General features: G+C 52.7%; 1 protein-coding gene across 1 annotated transcript; it reads right to left on the reverse strand.

The window, feature by feature from the left end:
• Positions 1–2,824: 2,824 nt before the first annotated feature.
• Positions 2,825–13,606, reverse strand: GDF6 (growth differentiation factor 6). Its single transcript, XM_051785293.1, has 2 exons — positions 13,201–13,606; positions 2,825–3,719 (listed from the first exon to the last, which is right to left on the reverse strand). The coding sequence occupies exons 1-2, from the start codon at positions 13,535–13,537 to the stop codon at positions 2,857–2,859; spliced, it is 1,200 nt and encodes a 399-aa protein (XP_051641253.1). The 5' UTR covers positions 13,538–13,606; the 3' UTR covers positions 2,825–2,856.
• Between the last annotated feature and the right edge of the window lie 5,788 nt (positions 13,607–19,394).

Genomic DNA, 19,394 nt, shown 5'->3' on the forward strand with positions numbered 1-19,394 from the left:
TAGCCATTAAAGATGTCACCAAAAATTCAGCTAATGTAGATGGTACAAACTGCAAAATGTTGCCCCTTTGACAACTTCCTTTGATGGGAGATTTCTGAGGCCTCCCACAGCTGAACTTTGTCTGATGAAGCTCCCCAAAGCCACATCTGAGGTGGAGCAGAAAGGACAACTCAGTGACAGCACTGCTTGCCACCAAACGTGTGATAAGCAGGCTTTCAACAGAAGCAGTATTGGGTTTTACATGGAAAGGAAACTGCACTGAAAATCTCAATGTATGGTTTTAGCCAAAGCATTGTCTGTACACGCAATAATTCATTTGCTCAACAGACAGTAAAATGAAGAGATGATTCATTCAGCCTTCTCTAGTTGAGAATTTTGTAAAATTTCAGATTTTTACATTATGCTCATTTCAAGTGGCCATTGTCTCACATATCTTGATTACCTTTCCTCAGAGAGTACACTGCAGCCTGTTGGGCTTGAGCCACAGCAAAAGACTGAATTGGTGTGGTCAGAACAGCAACCAAAGTTTGCAGTGAACCTGGCTTTAAAACTAAAGCTGTTTTTAAAGCTGCAATTTCCAAATCTACTACAAGTCAAGAACACTTGAAACACTACTAAGTACTAGAAAGCAATATTCCTCTGGCAGTTATACCACCCCTAAGCCTAGAGTCTTCTACAGGTCTCTGCTGCTATTCACACACTCAGGCCCAATTCTGCACTCCTTTGTTCAAGCACCAGTCCAAGGGAGTGAAAGCTGGTCAGAGAAAAACGTGTGGCATCAGATCTTGAGATATGGTAAAAAAATTACACGTTCTATGAAAGGAACCTTGTTTTCAAACACATTCCACAAGGTGAGCAGCTCTTTCAGTCCTTCTGCATGTAAGATGAGGGGTTTATTTTTTTTCCCTGAGAGTGGGGCGCACAGCCCCCACACTGCTTGCACCATCTTCTCCGCACGCATCACTGAGAGAGGAGGGAAATCCTTCTCTTACTGAAACAGCTACTCATTGAATAGTTCTTCATTATCTAAGAGATAGCCAGGAAATATTTAATAAATATATTACCCATTGCATCAAAATAAATATAATTTATAAAACATTCATTGTCTTTTGCTCATCATCATCATCATACAGTGTATATTAATGTCCCCAGTACAGATGAGATTTACAAACGTTTGCCTGAATTCTTCCCCTTAATGCATTTTCCCACTTACAATAATCATTGCATAAAATGCATAAAAACATAACGCAGCTTTATGCCACTGGCATATACGAAAGACAAAACTAAAGATCTTGTGAATACAAAAAGTCTTCAGACAGGAGGAATGGCTTTAGGTACGTCTTCAAGTGGCACTTGCTCCAATTCAACTGTGCAGCATTTTAGAACTAGAGCCAATGTTTACTTGAGAACTCAGAGTTACTTAATCAAATAATAGAACATATAAAAAGCAAGCTGACTTTTTGGAAAAAAAAAAGTTTAATAATACAATAATAGTTGTAGTATCGTCCAGTAACGGTGTATTGTAAAAATGTTCTGAATATTAATTTACCTCAGATAACTTTAGAGTTGTAAATACTTGCATTATAGTGAGGTAGACAGTAAAAAAAAAATCTTTTCTCCATTATTAGCACAGAATTTAAATCTTGTAATAATATCTTAAGGAAATGATAATGTTAAGTAAGGATGAAATATTTGATTAATGCTTAATTCTGTACAACTCAAATATAAACTTTAAAAAATATTAGAAATTATAACATTTCGAGTGCATATCATGTTTTGTACATTAAAAAAGAAATGCATGTTGTTCATCTCCATTTTGCACTTTTCAGTCTGTTTAAATAAACAAATATTTACAACTTTTATATGAACAACAGTGCATCCAAAGCAAAATGTGCATTTTAAATTAATGCTCCTGGTCGAGTCTTTTTATCAGCATTTTATATTATTATTCTATTCTCTTTTTAATTTTTTTCCACGAGTTTGTAGCTCTGCAAAACCAGACAAGCCAACAATTCTAGAAATCAGTGTGGGAAATCCTGAAACTATGAACATAATAGTTACATTAAAAAAGGGCTAGGCATACTTCGAAGTGCACTTCCCTCAGGTGAAGCCACAGCTGACACCAAGGGTGGGAAAGAAACAGAAATCTTACACAGAACGCCTTTTCCAGCACAACATTTTCGTATAATACTGCTGCAAGTTGCAAAAGCTGCCGAGTCAGAACTACCCAGAGACCTGGCAATGGCATCCTTGCACTGTTCGTGAGATCCGAAGGAGTTTTCTTTCCAATCCACCCCGGTTGTCCTTTCTGTAACACTTCGCTTTTCACAGTTTTTCTTTGCTGTCTTAAAATGAAACCTAGCTGGTAATTACAATCTTAAGCAATTCTTTTTTTTTTTCTTTTCTCTTTTTTTTTCCCTTTAGGGGGTGGGGGCCGTAGGCTATTTCTGGCTGGTAAGCTTGCAGGAATGTGAAAGAGAGAGGGCAGAAATGAAACAGCCCTCTTCAGAGCAACTTCAGAGAGAGGGATCAGTCTGCTCCCTCTCCCTCCCCCGACTCTTTTTGTACTTGGTAAATTGCCTTCACCTTTAGAGGGAGGAGGATAGATCGCCAGATAAACCCCGGGGGGAGGAGACGGGAGCGGGGAAGGGACCGGGCGGGGGCCTCGCCGCCTGCCCGGCCCGCACACCCTTCCCCGCCGCCACCGCGGGCACCGGCACCGGGCCCCGCCCGCCCTCGGCCGGTCCCTCCGCCCCAGCCGCGCTCGGGCGGGCGCGGGGCGACGGCCCCGCTCGCCTTTGCCGGCGCTCCTCCGCCAGACGCAGACCCGGCTGCCGCCGAGGGGCGTCCCGCCTGCTACCTGCAGCCGCAGGACTCCACCACCATGTCCTCGTACTGCTTATACACCACGTTGTTGCCGGCGTCGATGTAGAGGATGCTGATGGGAGTCAGTTTGGTGGGGACACAGCAGCTGGGCGGCGTGGAGCCGGGGTCCATGGAGTTCATGAGGGTCTGGATGATGGCGTGGTTTGTGGGCTCCAGGTGGGAGCGCAGCGGGAAGTCGCAGACCCCCTCGCAGTGGTGGGCCTCGTACTCCAGTGGGGCGATGATCCAGTCGTCCCAGCCCAGCTCCTTGAAGTTGACGTGCAGCGGCTTCTTGCTGCATCTCAGACGGGACTTCTTGCCGTGCCGCTTGCCGTGCCTGCTGGCGAAGGCGGCGCGGCGCTGGCGCCGGGGCGGCGGGCGGCGGGCAGCGGGCGGCGGCGGAGCGCCCAGCTCGGCGCGCAGCTCCCCGAGGAGGCTCCGCCGCCGGGCGCGGGTGAAGACCACCAGCAGCGCCCGCTCCTGCGGCGGCCGGGGCCGCCGCCCGAAGCCCAGGCCTCGCAGGTCCAGCCAGCGCCGCGGCCCGCGGTCCGCAGAGGCCCGCAGTTCCAGGCACAGCCGCTTCCAGGGCCGCTGCTCCCGCAGGCCCTGCCGCACGTCGAACACCTCCCAGCCGGCGGTCGAGGCCGCCCGCGGGTCCAGGGCGCGGGAGTCCAGGGGCCGCGGCGAGAGGCAGGCGGAGAGCTGCACATGCAGCGGGGCGGCGGGCGGCGGGCGGCCGCGGGGGGGCCGGCGGAACAGGCGCAGCTCGGCCCCCACCAGCTCCTCCGTCTCCGAGAGGGTCGACACATCAAACACATACTGCTGCCGCCTCAAGGGAGCGGGCGAGAGATCGTCTGCGAGATAAAAATAATTACAGTCAGTTGCGCTCGGGGGGGATCTGCCGAGAGGTCTCTGAGGCGGCGAAGGGCGGCCAGCATCGCCGGCGTGCCCGGCCGGGGCCGCTCCTGCCCGCCTCACCCCCGCCCCCAGCCGGACCGGGACCAGGGGAGGGCGGGGAGAGGAGGAGAAGGAGAAGGAATATGGAAGGACCCGCACCAGACAGGAAACCACTCTCCAGCACCAGAGGCACACCCTACTCCACGCACATCTTCTGCCTATCAGTCCCACCAACAGTGTGAGACTGGCAACATTTGTGTGCCCACGTGCATTACGCAGATACATGCATATACATATATACGTATCTATTCTCCTCTAAGAGAAAAACCTGGACTTCTTTTTTGACACATCGGTGTACAAAATGCAGCGCAGAAAGCAAACCAGATTCCCTTGAACTGCTTTCCAATAAAATGTTTACAACCCAGCAAATACAAAAATTCCCAAAACCCCTGTGTTTCCCCAGAAGCTAGTAAAGCTTGTGTAGATTTCTATAGTAAAAATGTCACTGGAGCCTCTGTTCAGCAGCCCCTCGCCGCTTTTCCAAACTCAGCTCGCTCCAGGCATAAAAACAGATACTAAAGAAATATACACCCGCCTGTTATTTATCGATATCAGAGGTCATTGCCATTCCTAATCAGTGTGCTTCACAACCTCGGCTCTACCTGACAGGTCTGGGGGAACCTCTTGCGGGGCATGAGGGACAAGGGGATGATTTATGCAAACCAACATCTTCAGACGCGCCACAGCGATGTAAAAATCAATCCGGATTAACGTGCAGTTAATCAGTGCGGATTAGCATACTCGACAGTCGCCCTGCGTCGCTGCGTGTTCCCCTAGACGTGAGCAGGGAGATGGAACGTGGAGTGCAGCAGGGACAGCGGGAATTGCTGGGAAAAAGACCTGCCCAGCAGCCAGGCCATGAGACTCTCTGGCAGAGCCCGCCTGCCTGCCGAGCGCGTCGCCCCCACCCCGCCGCCCGGCCCGGCCCGGCATCCCAGGATCCATTCAGAAGCTGGGCACTCGCCGGGCCCTGCACACCTGCTCTGCCCCTAGAGCCAGGCGGCCGGAACACGGCCGCGCCCCCCGCCTCGCCCTGCGTGGCTCAGGGGGTCAGCGGGAGAGGGAGTTCGCGGGCCGGAGACTCCCCGCCTCCACGGGGCTTGCGCGGCGGCGGGAGCGGTGGGGAGATCGGTCAGGCCCTTCAGGCATCCCGGGGAATTTGAACCCAGGCCTTCCGCATCCCTGCCGCCGCCTCCCCCTTCAGGCTTAGCTGTTTCCTCGCGGCGGGGCTGCTCCTTACGCAGCGAGGGGGCGAAAGGCCGCCCGGCCGGCCGCGCATCCTGCTCGGGGGAGGGCGGGAGGAGACTGCAAAAAACACGCACCGAGCCTAAAAAATGTCGTCACAGTCCGTGTGACGACAACAGCTGCTCTATCAAGCTTCTGAAAATACAACTGAAATCCATCGGCAGCTGCCTAGAGGCGCTGGACGGTTTCGTCAGCGCTGCAAGTACGGAGCAGGATTTGATCCATTGTGGATTTGAGGCGGGAAGGGGGGAATAGTTCCCCCCTTCACAGGCTTGGGCCGTCGGGGCCGGGGGTTGAGGTGCACTTGGGTTGCGGGAGGAGGATCTGGCAGCTTGGATCTCTGGGACCATTGCCCCTTCCTTCAAGGGGGTCCTTGGCAGGATTGGGGGCTTCAGATAGAAGGGGATGTGCACCCCTCGGGTAAGAAAGCGCAGGTTCTCTTCCTGCTTCTCCTCCTCCTCCTCCTCGTCTTTGGTTTTTTTCTGCGTCCAGCATCTGTCAGATGCCCGGACACTCGACAAGGCACAGACGGATCTCCTGGCCCTGCCGAACTGCCTCAGACCTTCTTTCATGGGCTCCAGCGACCGTTGAGGAAACCAGATCAGCGCCTTCTCCTGCCCCTAACCCTGGTTTTGCGGTGTGGGCAGAGCTGGGCCTGGGCACAGATCTGCTTTTAGTTGCTCTTTTTGCTTAGGGAATGAAAAGGGGGATGTCACGCTTCGTTTCAAAGGGAGATGATCGCTCTCTTTGGTACTCCTTGCGATGGGGTGGAGGTGAGGAGAGCGCTGCCTGCAGCCCGCTGTCCCTCCGGACACTCCCGTGTCCTACTCTTGGCCAGTGTCACCGTCCTGGGGTCCCCCGCATCCCTGCCGGGGTGAAGGAGCAGAGCAGCACTGCCCGGCAGACCGAGCTTTCAATGAAAAGGCGGCCCTTTCCCGGGGGATGGGGGACACGGAGGTGACAGCGCCCACCCTGTCCCATTCCCAAGGAAACCTCACGCAGGTGACCGGCCACGGCGCGGGGAATCGTCCCATTGGGGGTGACATCCAAGCATGCGTGTTAGACGGGAGAGAAGCGGGGAGAGCCTGAATTCCCCGCGTATCCTCGATGCTGAAAACGGGGTTTAAAGGGTCTGCAGACCCCTGTCATACGGCGGTGCTGGGGGGAAGCCAGCTCCGGCACTGCCGGTGTCAAAACGCTTGCCGAGGGTGTGCACTCCCCAGCAGCATCCTTTGAAACTCCAGTTTGGCAGGGGTTGAAGGCATTGCAAGGCTGCTCCGGCTCGCTCGGTGGCATGGCACGCTGGGGACACGGCCGAATAGCAGAGAAATGTGCCCCCGGTCAAGGGGTTTCGGCAGCAACGACTCCGTGCTGGTAAAGTCCCACTGGCTTACGCAGCTGCCGGCTCCCGCACCTCTCTCCGAAAGGGGCAGAGCTGCCGGTTATTTCAAATGAGCAGCTTTGAATCCGATCAGATAAACGCTATTTATTCACTCTTGTAACCTAATAATTCCAGATGAATACATAATCCTAAAACAGTACTGGCTCGCTCCCAGGGCAGTCAAGGGGGTGGGAAGAGCAGCGGAGGGCGGGGAGGGAAAGCGCGACCTCCGGAGCCTCCACAAATCCGGGAGAGACGGGTCTAGGTTGGGGACCCTTTGTTCCAGCGAAGATGCCGTTTTCTCAGCACACAAAGAGTGGCAGCAGAGACGGCGTGGGGACACGCTGGCTGTCCTTCTTTCTCCCTGTGAGGAGTGCACACGGATCGGGGCTGGTTCTCTTCAATATTCCTTTAAACCCAAGGAGCGGCTGAAGTGTAATCCGGGGTTTCTAACAGCCAGCTCGAGATTTGCTTTTTTTCTTAGGCCAGTTGAGGCTGTCATTAGCGCTATTCCCGTTACTGAAATACTTGGTGAGAGCAGCAAAGTCATCTCACGTCCATCCGGGCTGGGGAAAGCCACACTGCAGAAAATGCACCAGAGAGGTGTGTTTATATTTGTAACGTTAATGTAGATGAATGTTAGTTCCGCAGTACTTAATAGTTCTATTTCGGCTCTCCATAGTTCATTTTTTTCGGGCGAAAATAAAATATTGGGAGCGGGAAGGAGGGTCAGAAGGAGGAACTAGGTCTATCTGGAATTTAAGGATGTATCAGTGGTGGGGGAAAGAGAGCAGCCCTACACCGTTCTGCCTTTCCCGAAGTGCCCAGGTAGCGGCGTGCCCGGTGCTCCCGCGGTCGGGCCGGGCCGGGCCGGGCCAGGGGGGCTGCGCCGGGTCCTCGCCCACCTTCTCTCACGCTTTTCTCCGCGGTGCGGTGGCTGCGGTTTTAGCATCTCCAAGGTTAAATGAACGACTGGGCTGGGACGTTTCCCTCAGCTCCCTGTGTGAAACCGCTCTCGCTTCCTGGGTCGCTCTCTCGCCGCAGCCTGGGCTTTGAGGCGAGACGGGGGTTAGCGAAGGCTACACAAAGTTTGCCTTTTCATGGCAGATCAGGTACTGGGCTCCCAGCCAATTCATCAGGGCTCAGATCTTAACTTTACATCACTGCAAATTATACCCAAACCACATTCAAGAAGAATTTTCCCATTCCCAAATTCTCTTTCAAGCCATATTTAAACTCGCAAACCAAAAGCACATTTGCAGTTTAAAGACACTTTGCAGGCACTCACACAACAATAATCTGGAAATTAAAACATAAATTGTCCCTAATTGCGAAGGTCTGCCCACACGTTGTCTGCAGAGTCGCAAGGCTGACAGGTATTTCTTTCGGAGCATTACCCAAGCTGTGGAAACAAGGGGCTGACTCTCCATGTGTGGTATTTCTTCGGGTTTCAATTCCGCATCTCCCAGCGCCTGTCTCGCCGTGGTTTTCTATTACATCGAGTGATTAGATTTAAATGTATCGTTCGCTTCGCTATCGAGTAACCGAGAAAGACCACACCTTCCTCGGACGAATTCCCAATCCTGCCAAAACCCCAGCTCGCTGATGGAGGGCTGTTTCCTTTTGTTTTGTTTTGTTTTGTTTTGTTTTCGTTTATTCTCCTCGGAGCGCGGAGGCACCTGGCTGTGATGTACCTTTGATCACCGCTGTACTGTACCTGCTCCGGGAAGGCTGCCTGCCCTCGCCCCACTGCCCCGCTCGTCGCCGCCTCTCCGCTTCCCACGAGAGACACTCGACCCTCAGGCGCAGAGGGACCGTCACAACACCCGCGGGACATCCCGCTGGGCTCCGGCCCCCTCGGCTGTTGGCATCGTCCCACGAGATGCGCGGAGGCGGCGAGGAGGTTCCTTGAGGGTTTCTACCTGCTGTAACAGACCTTAAGCGAGGACCCTTCCCTTTCCCCGTTTGCGGTGGTTACGCTACCCTAGATATTTCGATGGAGGAGAAATAATTCCTCCAGAATTATTCGGGTTGAGAAAATCGGACTAAATATTCCCAGCGCTCGGAGCTAAGAAATGGAGCAAGGTAACGCTTTGGAGTATATTTCTGAGCGATATATGTGGAAGCGCCGGGATACAGCAACAGAGCATACAGATCTGACTACAACTAGCAAGAACTGAAACGTCCCCTTTCGCTCATAAATCAGACTTCAGGCACGGGAGGACTCGCAAACTCAGTTCCAGCCTACCCCGAAATCGCAAGGAAAGGAGGATTTCTACGATCGGCTGGTTTTGGGTTTTTTTCTATTACGAAACGAGGATGTAAATGAGGGGAGCGAGGCGCCCCGCTGCCCTGCCCGGCGCCGGGTGACCCTGGCCTGCGTCGGTTTTCCTCCCCGCGGGCCGCTCGCCTCCCGGCTGGGGCCAGCCCAGCTGCGGCACGGCACCTCCCCGCGGGCGGCGGAAACTACACAGCTCCGAGGCGGAGAGCTCGACCTTCCGTCCCCCCAATCCCCTCCCCGCCCCTAAAAAATCAAACGCGACGCCTCAGCAAGTTCCGCAGGAGAGTTTCTGGATTTTAAAAATATTAAAAAAAAAAATCAGGACCGGGTCCGAAATGAGCCACCGGAATGGTGGCTTGACAGGCGTTAACTGCTCGTTAACGTTAGCAGAGCGGATCCGCGGCCGCGCATCGCCCCGCCGACCTTCTTGAGCCGCGGGGCTCCCGGGGCCGGTGTGCGCTGCTCCCCTGCATCGCCCTCCCCGTCCCGCGGCGCTGCCGGTGCGAGCTCCCGCGCCTTCGCAAGGACAACAAACAAACGAAAGGTAAATAAAAAAATACCCCCCCGCCGACAGCCCCGATTTTCACCGGGAAGAGGCGAGCGGTGCCGCCGCGGTTGCTGAGGGGACGCTGCGCTCCGCTCCCTCCTGCAGCTGCTGCAGCGCGGGGGGTAAAACATCGACCCCCGGAACACCCCTCCGGCGCAGGCAGCGCGGAGCCGCCGCCCGCTTCTCGCTGCCCCCGTGTCGCCGGCTCCGCGGACGCCGGGGCCGGGCCGGGCCGCCCGCTCCTTCCCCGGGCGCACGGCGGGGATGAGGAGCGGCTGCCGCGCTCCGGCCGTCTGGTCTGCATTAGTGTTTTTATAAGGGTCTCAAACAAATCGAATACAAGGTCACCAAATAATTAACAGTTGTGAATTCCCTCCTTCCCCATTAAAATACTTCCCTGCTTATTTTTCATTTTCCCTCTGCCAACGACAACATTGCCTGGGCAAAGGCGCTGCAGAGATTACACTACATTGCAGCTTTCGGTCCACCCAGAAACCCGCTGTTTTGCATAACTACGTTGCACTAGATGAACTTTAAGTGGGATTTACACTCTTTGCTTCTGCCACATGCACAGTCGGGCCATTTCCAGTTTCTCTGCACACAGGATCCCCCTTTTGTCCTGCCCCTCTACTCACCCCCCTCCCGACCTTCCTGGCAAGAGCAAAATAGCGATGGTCGGACCCCTGCCCATCCAAATCAGCTGCCCTCCTAACTGGAACGCGAAACTGCACAAAGAAAACGGGGAGGGAAAAAGGAGACGATCTCGACCTATTTCGACTTCCCCGTCCCTTAGGCGCGGAGCGGAACATTTCGCATGCGGCCGCGGTCCCGTGTCTGCGGGCAGCTCTGCAGACACAAAAGGGAAAGGCGAGGGGCACCCGCGGCAGCCGGCCCTTGTGGCACTCCCTTCCCACGGGAGATCCCTTCGAAAATCGCGCTCCCTCGCACCCTGGCTATTTCCTTTTTGTTTTCGGTTTGTTCTGAGTCGTGCCGCGTTTCTTGCTAGCCACGGAATTGCTTGTTTATAGCTCCCTTCTCCAGCTCCCTCCCGCTCTATCCTTTTTTTTTTTTTCCCCTGCCTGGTGGAGTCCTTGCAGCTCCTAATTGTCCTGCCTTACTGTGGAGCTCCAATGCTGGGGGTCCTGAGGCCAGTGAGAGCACCATCTGCGTTTTAATGAGTTACTTCATGTGCCAACAGTAATTTTCCTACATTCAGCTAGGTCCTGTCTGATCTTGCGACCGTAACAAGGGGGAGCGAGTGGGGGGCGGGAGGGGGTGGAGAAGGGAGAATCGCAAACCCTTTCCCCCCTTTCTGCACTCTTTTTTTACCGATGGGGAAAAAATTATATATATATTATACAGTAGTGTGGCTTCACTCCTTCTCGAGCTACCCTGAAAACTATCTTATTAGCTTCAAGCGGGAAGGGAAGAAACAAGAGGCGAAGGGAAGCATTTGTCAGTGTCCACACCGAAGCCTCGGAGTACGGTGGGACGGGCGGGCTTGGGACTGCTGCGGCCGAGCTGCCTGTCCCTCCGGACCCTCTCACGGACATGCGGGCACAGCAGCCCACGTCGTAAGGGAAGGGTATTTCGCGGCAGGACTAAAAGTTGTCTCACGCTTCTCTCCGGGCTGCTGTCCCCCCTAAATGCTACCATGAAGGATGGCGTGCGGCAGGTGGGACAACCACCGTCGTCTCCCCTGGGAGCTGCCGCTTAGGTAAAGAGCAGCTCATCTAATTGGGTCAATTTGGGCGGCTATATTGTCTGCAAATGAATTGACAGAAACTCTGATCCCCTTCCCCGTTTTCCCTGAGCAAAGACTGTTCACCATCAGCACAACTCCAGCTCGCCAATTAACTGGGCTAGGAGCCCACGGGGAGGTGGGCAGTAAAATAGCTACCACTTCAGAGGAACGGAAGCTCTCTTGAAGTTTTTTGGTGATGTGCCATTGGCTGGTCCGCTTCATTATGGGAGACTAGACAATATTTGATATGTTATGACATGAACACTCAATTAGATCACTGAGTTGAAATACTCCAATCAGTGGCTTGATGCTAAGCAACCCTCAGAAGGTCCAGCAGAAGGTCACAGCCTGTGACACATCAAATCAAAATCAACGGGGAAAAGTGAGGCTTTTCCTTAATCAAACCAGGACTTCTGTTAGCAAATCACTTCCCCTGGAGTAGAATCTCACATGCAGCGAGATGAGCTAAATTTGTTAAATTAACTGTCTTTCTTCTGGTTATCAAGAATAAGATGATCTCGAGCGCGGCTCCATTTCCTGCGGCTCTCAGACTTAGCATCTCGTTTCCTCTCCGCCAGGAAGAGCGGGCCAGCTCCTTTCTGACGGCTGAATTTTCGAAACCTTATTTCTAGAAGGCGAGTTCTCTTCCCCCCCACCCCCGCTTTCAACAGCGACGAAGAAAACAACCCCCATAAGGCGAAGGTAGATAGGAAAACCCGTGTCTCGTCTCCCCTCGGAAACGTCTGCGCTCTTCCGACCGTGAGGAGCACACAATGTGGGCGCTTCCACGCACCCTCCCGAGCCCAGAGTGGCTGGACGGGCACTGGGACGGGAGGCGAAGTGCCCCGCCGAGCTTCTTCCGCGGCTAAGAACACTCCGAGCCGGGGATAGCGATGGGGCAAGGGGCTGAGCCGTGGGTGCCGTGGGCGGGGAGAGGCTTCCGGCTCGGGGAGGCGGAGAAGGGGATCGGTTTGGGTTCGGTTCGGTTTAGGGGGCGATCGGCTCCTGTAGCTCCAGGGAGCTGCTCAGTTTTCCTGGCACTGCGTTTTGCCCTAAAACGGCTGGGACGCGGGGGAAGGGGGGCGAGCTGCCCCGGCAGCGGCGGGACGGCGCTGCCAGCCGCCGGCAGGTACACGAGGGCCCCGGGGGGCGCGGACGGAGGGGAGGGTCTTCAGAGCTGGGAGAGGGGGAGGAACGAAAGCACAACCTTCATTAAGAACCTGTTAATTAGTCTGTTCTTAATGGCTCACAACCAGAATAACGAAAAAAAGAAAAAAGGGGGAAAAATGGAGGCGTTTTTTATGGAAGGGAAATTTTACTCTGGATCGGCGAGAAACCTGCACCCGCTGCCCCGAGTACGAGCGTCCCGGCCAGAGCTGCAGGTCATGGAGGGGTCCCGGGAGCCCCGCGGCACCGATGCTGCCCGGAGAGAGCGGGGGCAAGGCGTGGGGCCCGGCTGGCCCCGGCGCCACGTCCGCCTCCCTCCTCCGGGGAGGCAGCCGAAGGCCCGGGAGAGCGGCCTCGGCTGCTAGTCCCAGACCGGGGGTGGGTGACAACCAGCCCCGTACACACCAGGCTCAAAGGGTGCGGCCCCGGAGCAGATGTCAAGTTCGGCCGCCCCCCCACTAAGCCGCGGGGCCGCAGCGGAGCCGGCCGGTCCCAGCCCCAGTGCGCTCGGATGGGGCCGGGGCTCTTCCAGGTAACCCCGATAACGCGACCCGAGGCGAGGGCAGCTTCAGGCAGCAGATATTTGCCCTCGGTCAGTTTAAACTTTCTTTCTGCCGTGCAGCCGCGGCGATAAGAGCGACCCTTTCTCCGGCGGATGGAAAGAAACCAGAAGAGTGATACTAATTTTCTTTTTTTTCATGACTGAATTTACGCCCAAAGTGCGCCTGCAAAGCTGGGACGTGTTTCCCACCACCTCGTGACGATTCGGGGAGGAACACGCGTGTTTCTCACAAGCAGTGCTTACGGCTGCCACGGCGCCGTTGGCTTTAAAATAAAACAACGCGTCCCCCAATTCACCGAAAAATCTGCACTTTTCTGCAATACCGGGGCGGAGAACAGCACCGGTGACCGCTGCAGAGCGCTCCCCGACTCCCCCAGCACCAGGCCCCGCAAGAAGGGGCGCCTGCAGCCCCGGCGGGACGGCGAGGGACGTGGAGGGGGCCAGAACTTACCTCGTCCCCTGTCTACAAAACTAGAGATGGTGTTGGCGGACTTGGACGACTGAAAAAAGCTGGCGTTGATGCCCAGTTTTTCCGCGATGGAGTAAGTCCTGAACAGAGACAACATGTACTCGTGGGGTTCTGCCCGTGGGAGCGCCCGGCCCATGGCGTGTCCCCCTTGCCGCGGGCGGTTCTCTCGTGGAGACCGCGGCACCCTGCGGCTGCGACCACCTTTGGAGGAGGCGGCGAGCTCCGAGGCGGCGGGGAGGGAAGCCGGGAGGCAGCAAGGTAAATCCCAGAGGAGACTGGCGAACAAGGCGGCGGAGAGTAGGGCCCGGCGTGCATTCATAGCGAGAGGCGGCGGCGGTGGGAAGGGAGAGGGAGGGCGGCCCGACGGGCGGCTCCGGCGGCCCACGGAGCGGCGCGGGGACTGCGCGACGGCGTGGCGCGGAGCGGGGACTGCACCCGGCCGGGCTCGGCCCGCAGCAGCCCGCCCCGCCCCGTGGGTACCGCCCCGCCGCGGACCGCCCTGTGGGGGCACCCAGCCCGCCCCCGCGGGGCGGTCCGCGGCGGGGCGGGACACCCCTTGGTCGAGTGCTTGGGGGTCCCTATGCTTTCTCCTTACTATGGACGCCACCCGGGAAGTGGACACGAAGGCTGGGGAGAGATGCTGTACATCTTGCTGCCTCCCTTCGGGTACCGCTTCTCATCAATCTGCCGATGGTTTCATCTGTTCAGGTGCCTCGCAGGTGCTTCAGTTTTGGGTGTGGGCAGACTCGTGTGATGTTAATGGCTTTATTTGAGGCTCTCTGTATTCCTGTGGCTGTGTGCCCAGGAACTTGGCACAAAGCAGTGGTCTTTCAAGGAAGAGAATTTTGTGGAGAGTGTCTCACCTTGGGATGTGCCAGGGCCCATCTAGTGAGCGCCCTTGAGGCAGGCCCTGCCACCCATCAGAGAAGGAAGGGAAAGCATAGGAAGTGCCAGAGACCATTCTCCTTGTCTCAAAATCTGCAAAAGATGCCAAAGAGGGGACCAGTCTGAGAGGAGCACAGTGCCAACCTGGGGCCTGGGAAAAGGCAGTGCTGGGGGGCACTACTGGGGCAGGCAGCACTGTCAAGATAATCAGGGCAGCCTGGGGCAGGCAGAAAGACTCCTCAAAGCAGGGCACAGATTTGCCTTGCACTGATCATGAAGAAGACAGCAGTGAAGCAGAAGTACGAGTATTCAAATATTCACCCACCCCTTTTCATTTGGCTTTTCAGAGGTACATCCTGCAGCATAAGACTGGTGTCACCTCTCCACTGTTTTCACCCAAGCACCTGTCCACGGTTCAAAGCCATGGTCACACACTTGTATTACCCTATCTGTCCTGATCACTATTTACTTTCTCTTCACCTTCTCATCCTTCTGCCTGAACCATGGCAGTGCTGCTGCAGGCAGCTACAAACCACCCTCCTCTGCTTCCCAGTGTGGCTTTTCTTTGCCCTATGCCAAGCTTCCCTCCTCTCCTCTCCTGATCTCCCATTTTCTAGTTCTTCCTACCTCTCCTATCTGCCCCAGCTCTGCCACTGGTGGATTTTCCTCTCATTGCAGCCAGAGGTCATGTGCATTTAGCCGTGAAAGCTTGGTCCATAGTAAATAAAAGGAATCTGGCTTTCACCCCACATTGAATCTGAGATTCCTGACCACGCTCCTCCATCAGGTGCTGTTCTTCATACGTTGGACATTCTTGTCTTTTTCTTCCCTGTTCTCATTTTCCACCAAGAGAGAGAGATTCATACCTGGACTTTTGGCACCACTCCCAGTGCAACACAGCATCAGTGAGATCAGGCAGACCCTGACAGGGCATATGGAGCAGGTATCTAGCTTGGCAGGTCCCAGCTTGCCTGTAGGGTCCTCAGTCCCACTGTTCTCCCCAGCTCCTAGGGAGAGATTCTGGGGGAGATGAAGAGCATGAGGGGAACGTTCAAAGCAAGTGAAAAACTCACATTCCAAGTGACCCAGGCTGCATCTCTACTAGGGAAAAAGATAATTCCGAGACAGGAGGTCCTGCAACCCTCCATACATGGCTTAGAGAGCTCCCTGGTGTGATTTTGGCCCATGCCAACAAGTGCTTTCCCAGCTGGTACCCAGGCCTGTTACAAGTTATGGCTTGTGCCAGGTGCTCTCCCCAGACGGCCATTTGGATGTGACCATGTAGATGTGAGACACATCATATAGCTGGTATTAGAGAATGGGGTCCATCCTTGCCTTGGCTTCTTTTTAGTAGGACAGATGTACTGCAAGGTGCTGGCAGATGAACTGTGAAGAGGCAGGACTACAAAAGAGTATCAGTGACAGTGCAGAAATGAGGCAAGTGTTCTGCAAAAACAATTCCTGCATCATTTCATCCCATTTTTTCACCCCATTTTATTTATTGTGCTTTCAGTCCTCCGGCCTATCCTCTGGCTTCACAGATATCCTCTTGACCATTTCCCTCCCCTTTCATCATCTGCTTTCTGCACTGAGACCTTCCCCTTTCCTCCTGTCCCTTTGGCTTCACTTTTCTGATGCCTCACTTTTGTTACTTCTGCTGCCCTTTGCCACTTCCATCCTTTCTGCATTTTCGCTATTTTTTTCTAGCCATGACCCAGTTACTTCTGGCACTTTATCCTCACTTCTTTTTTTGTTTCCTTCTGCCCCTTTTGTGCCCTATTCACTTATTTCACACTCCTGCCGACTATCTCCAATCAGCTGCCCAGCTCCAGTTTCTCCTCCATCAACTTCTGCCCAACCCTAGACCCCCAGGCTCTTTCTTTTCTCTCCTGCTGCATTTCATTGTCCTATTTTCCTTTTCTGATATTGTTCCCACTTCCCACATCCCCTCCTTGTGGTCCAAAGTGCTGCTGCTGCACGGCTGCCCTTTCCCACTCCCACCCTGCTGTTTTCCAGGGACCCCTCATTGCTCCTGGAGTGTCTGTTCCCTTCCTGCCTTTGTCTCTCAGTCTGTCTCTCTTCTTCCCTCTTTGTTCTCAGCTTTTTCCTCCCTTGGCCTCCTCCTCTCCCAAGGGAAGGTGGTTTCATACTAATGCAAAGCTTCAAGGATTGGGTGGTCTCAAGAGCAACTTCCATCAGCCTGATTTAATTTCTACCTGCTGTTTTTGCATGTTTTAATGCATTTCTCTAAAATTGACTTGGATGGCTGCTTTTCACTCTCACTTTTTTATCAGGAGCCTGACTTGAAGCCCTCTGCAGCCGACGGGGGCCTTTCCCTTGGCTCTGGTGACCTTTCAGGCAGTGTGGAGGCTGAGGGAGGCAGACACCCTGCTGGTAGCACCCCAAGACTGCGTTGCTTACCAGATAGTAGTACACACACAGGTAGTAGTAACAGTCATAAAGCAGGCAGTGTTGCTTTCCTGCCTGTTTCTCTCAGAGTTAGGTTGCTCAGGGTGTCCTCTTGCCATTTCGGAAGACAATGCCATTGTTCAATACAGCTAATTGCTAAGACAGTCACTTAAGGGAATGACAGTGCAAGAAACTGTGGAGATACAGCACTTGTGGCACCCTATGCAGCTACACAGTCAGGTCACTGCGAGGGACTTGAATATATCAAACCATCTTAAGAAATTTTAGTTTTGATTGTCACTGAGAAAACTGTTTGGAATTGGACCTGGGAACTGCAGGCAGGAGTGGGCACTTTGCGGGGCAGCATGGAATGGAATCGGCGCCTGTGAAATACTTGGGATCCTGCCTTCAGTGCTCAGCAAAGGGCGTAATAATGGCAGAAACAATAAAAAGAGTAAAATAATAACAGCCACCAGAAAAGAAGAATAGCATTTTTTGAAATTATGTTCTTTCCGGTTTTCTCAACAATAAAAGTTGGCCAGATTTCAGTTTATAATTGCATCATAAATATTTTGTAACTATTTTTTTATTTCAAATATGTTAGTTTGGAGACAGCAAAAATGCAGTTTTAAAACCAGTTTTATTAGTGTCCTTGCACTAGCACGCACAGTTTTCACATCTTTCACATTTTTTACTTTCTGTGAATTTGCTGTGCTGGGGAAAAGAAAAATTAATGGAGGCAAATTTGAAAGTCAGAAAGCAGTGCAAATGAAAGGTGATTTTTTTTTCACCTCGAAGTTTAATGGCAATGTCTCTTGCTATAACCATAACATGAGCAGTGATGTTGAGGAAGGGTGTCAGAGGTTAAAATTTGTCCCTGCACAAGTGGTCAATTCAAGACCTAAGCATCACTTATTTCACCTCAGGTTTGTGGCCATTTGTAAGAATTACGGTGGTGCATAAAGGGCATTAGTACAGAGTCGATCAGTTTGTAGACAATCCTTCTTAATATCTTTTTATTTTTTGCATCTAGGTTGTGGCTTGTTTTAACATGAACTATCCATTGTAGGATTTTTATTTCTGTGAACCAAAATCATTCTTTATTAGGATGACTAGAAAATGTACCCACTCAAACTATGGACTTTTTCTCCCTTTACCACAAAAAGCTTCAAAAAGACTGTGGTCACACCACATAATCATGAGGTAGTAATTCCTACCCACACAGCAGTTAGCACAACATTTTCTGAAATGCCTGTGTAGTCCGTATGTGCTGGTTTTCAGCAAAACACCAGCCTTCACAAACCTTGGCTTTCAAAACAGGACTTGTCTTTCAAAGGCCCTGGTTCTGAAGCATTAAATTCCCATCGCTTTTAGCCTCATCATTTTTAGCACCTCTGCTTCCTTGCTGCAGTGCTCCTGAAAAGCTTGGGTTTCAGTGCTTCATACTGGCAGGAATATTTATTTTCAGTAGGTATATTTTGACCCAGGCGTTGTTTCCCCTTCCCCAGGTGGACTTTCCCTCCTGGGTAAGGTGCCAGCTCCTCTCCCTGCCTCCCTGCTGGCTGGGCTGCCCTGATCTTGGCTGAGAGCATCTTCCGGGATGGAGCACCAAGCTCCCTTCTCTGCTGCCTGCATCCTGAACCATCACATTAGCCAAATATATATTTTTTTCCTTTTTTTCTTAATATGGAAAACCCATGATTTTTTTTTCTAAACGTATTTATTTCAGCCTACCCCATCTCCAAACTGTCAACATAACCCTCAAAAGTCTATGCAGACCAAGATTTTTAACTGCCAAAACTATGGTGTGCAAGCTAACAGGAGGTAAAGGGGCATAGCCAAATAAATAGGGTTGCCTCAGGAGAGTCTGAACTATCTCCCACATTGTGGTCCTCCAAAGAAAGTTCAGTTTCACTTTCCAAGCATCCCACAAGGGATCTGCACCTCTCCCAGCGCCTCACAGCCCACAGGGCTCTTCCAGGCAAGTCCTCCGCGTTCCAGCTCAGTGGAGGCTTGTGCAGCCCCACAGCATGAGGACAGGCTTTCCCATTTCTCTTCCTTTTGCTCCTGCTTTTGGTGGTTAGTCTTTTCACAAGAAAAGTCATGAGAAGGAGCAGGGCTAACCCTACACACCGCTGTTGCTTTTTACAGTGTTTTATTTTGCCACAAACCAGTGGCAACTTTGCTTCTCTGCAAGCTCTCTGCATTTTTGTCGCTGTCGTAGATTAGAACCATATTGTCTCTCACTCACAGTTAAAAATTTAATATATGGGCACGAAGAATGAAGCCACTCCTGCATTCTTGGTGCACCAAAACATATCCTGACATCAGGGAAACAAACTGTGGCACACAGATCAGGAGAAAGGGAAGAGGTTTGCAAGAGTGGTTCTGCTTTCATTTGCTCTGATGTAGAAAACTAAAATGGTGTAGGAAATTGTTTTTCCTGTTTAGAATAAATTTGGGTCTGAAAAATTACTGCTAACTTTGTAAACATTAAAATAGATGCAATAAAGATGTGAAATTTCACACAGGGGATCTACAATGTTTGTATAATTATAAGCATATGGTTACTTTACATGAGGTCTCTGTTATACTTTTATTTACTAGTGCTTGGGGAAAACAGAGGTTCTCAAATTCAGTGTTTATTTACATGTGTAGGGAATGTCACAGTTCCCATTAACCTGTCATAATCTGTATTTCTGTCTCGGAGCTCCAGCTATATAAACCGAACCCCCACTCATACTATCATTTCTAATTTGTTCAGCTACATTGCTAAATCAGACAATTTCTGTAGTTTCTAAAGAGTGCATATCTGTTGCCGGTGGCAGGATGACAACTGCTTACCACTTCAGTGCCTGCTCATTTCAGCTCCTACGGGTGTA

This window comes from Manacus candei, unplaced genomic scaffold (genome assembly GCF_025592945.1).
Source record: "Manacus candei isolate 608988 ecotype Guabito, Panama unplaced genomic scaffold, ASM2559294v1 h1tg000019l, whole genome shotgun sequence".
In the NCBI taxonomy this organism is placed as follows: domain Eukaryota; kingdom Metazoa; phylum Chordata; class Aves; order Passeriformes; family Pipridae; genus Manacus; species Manacus candei.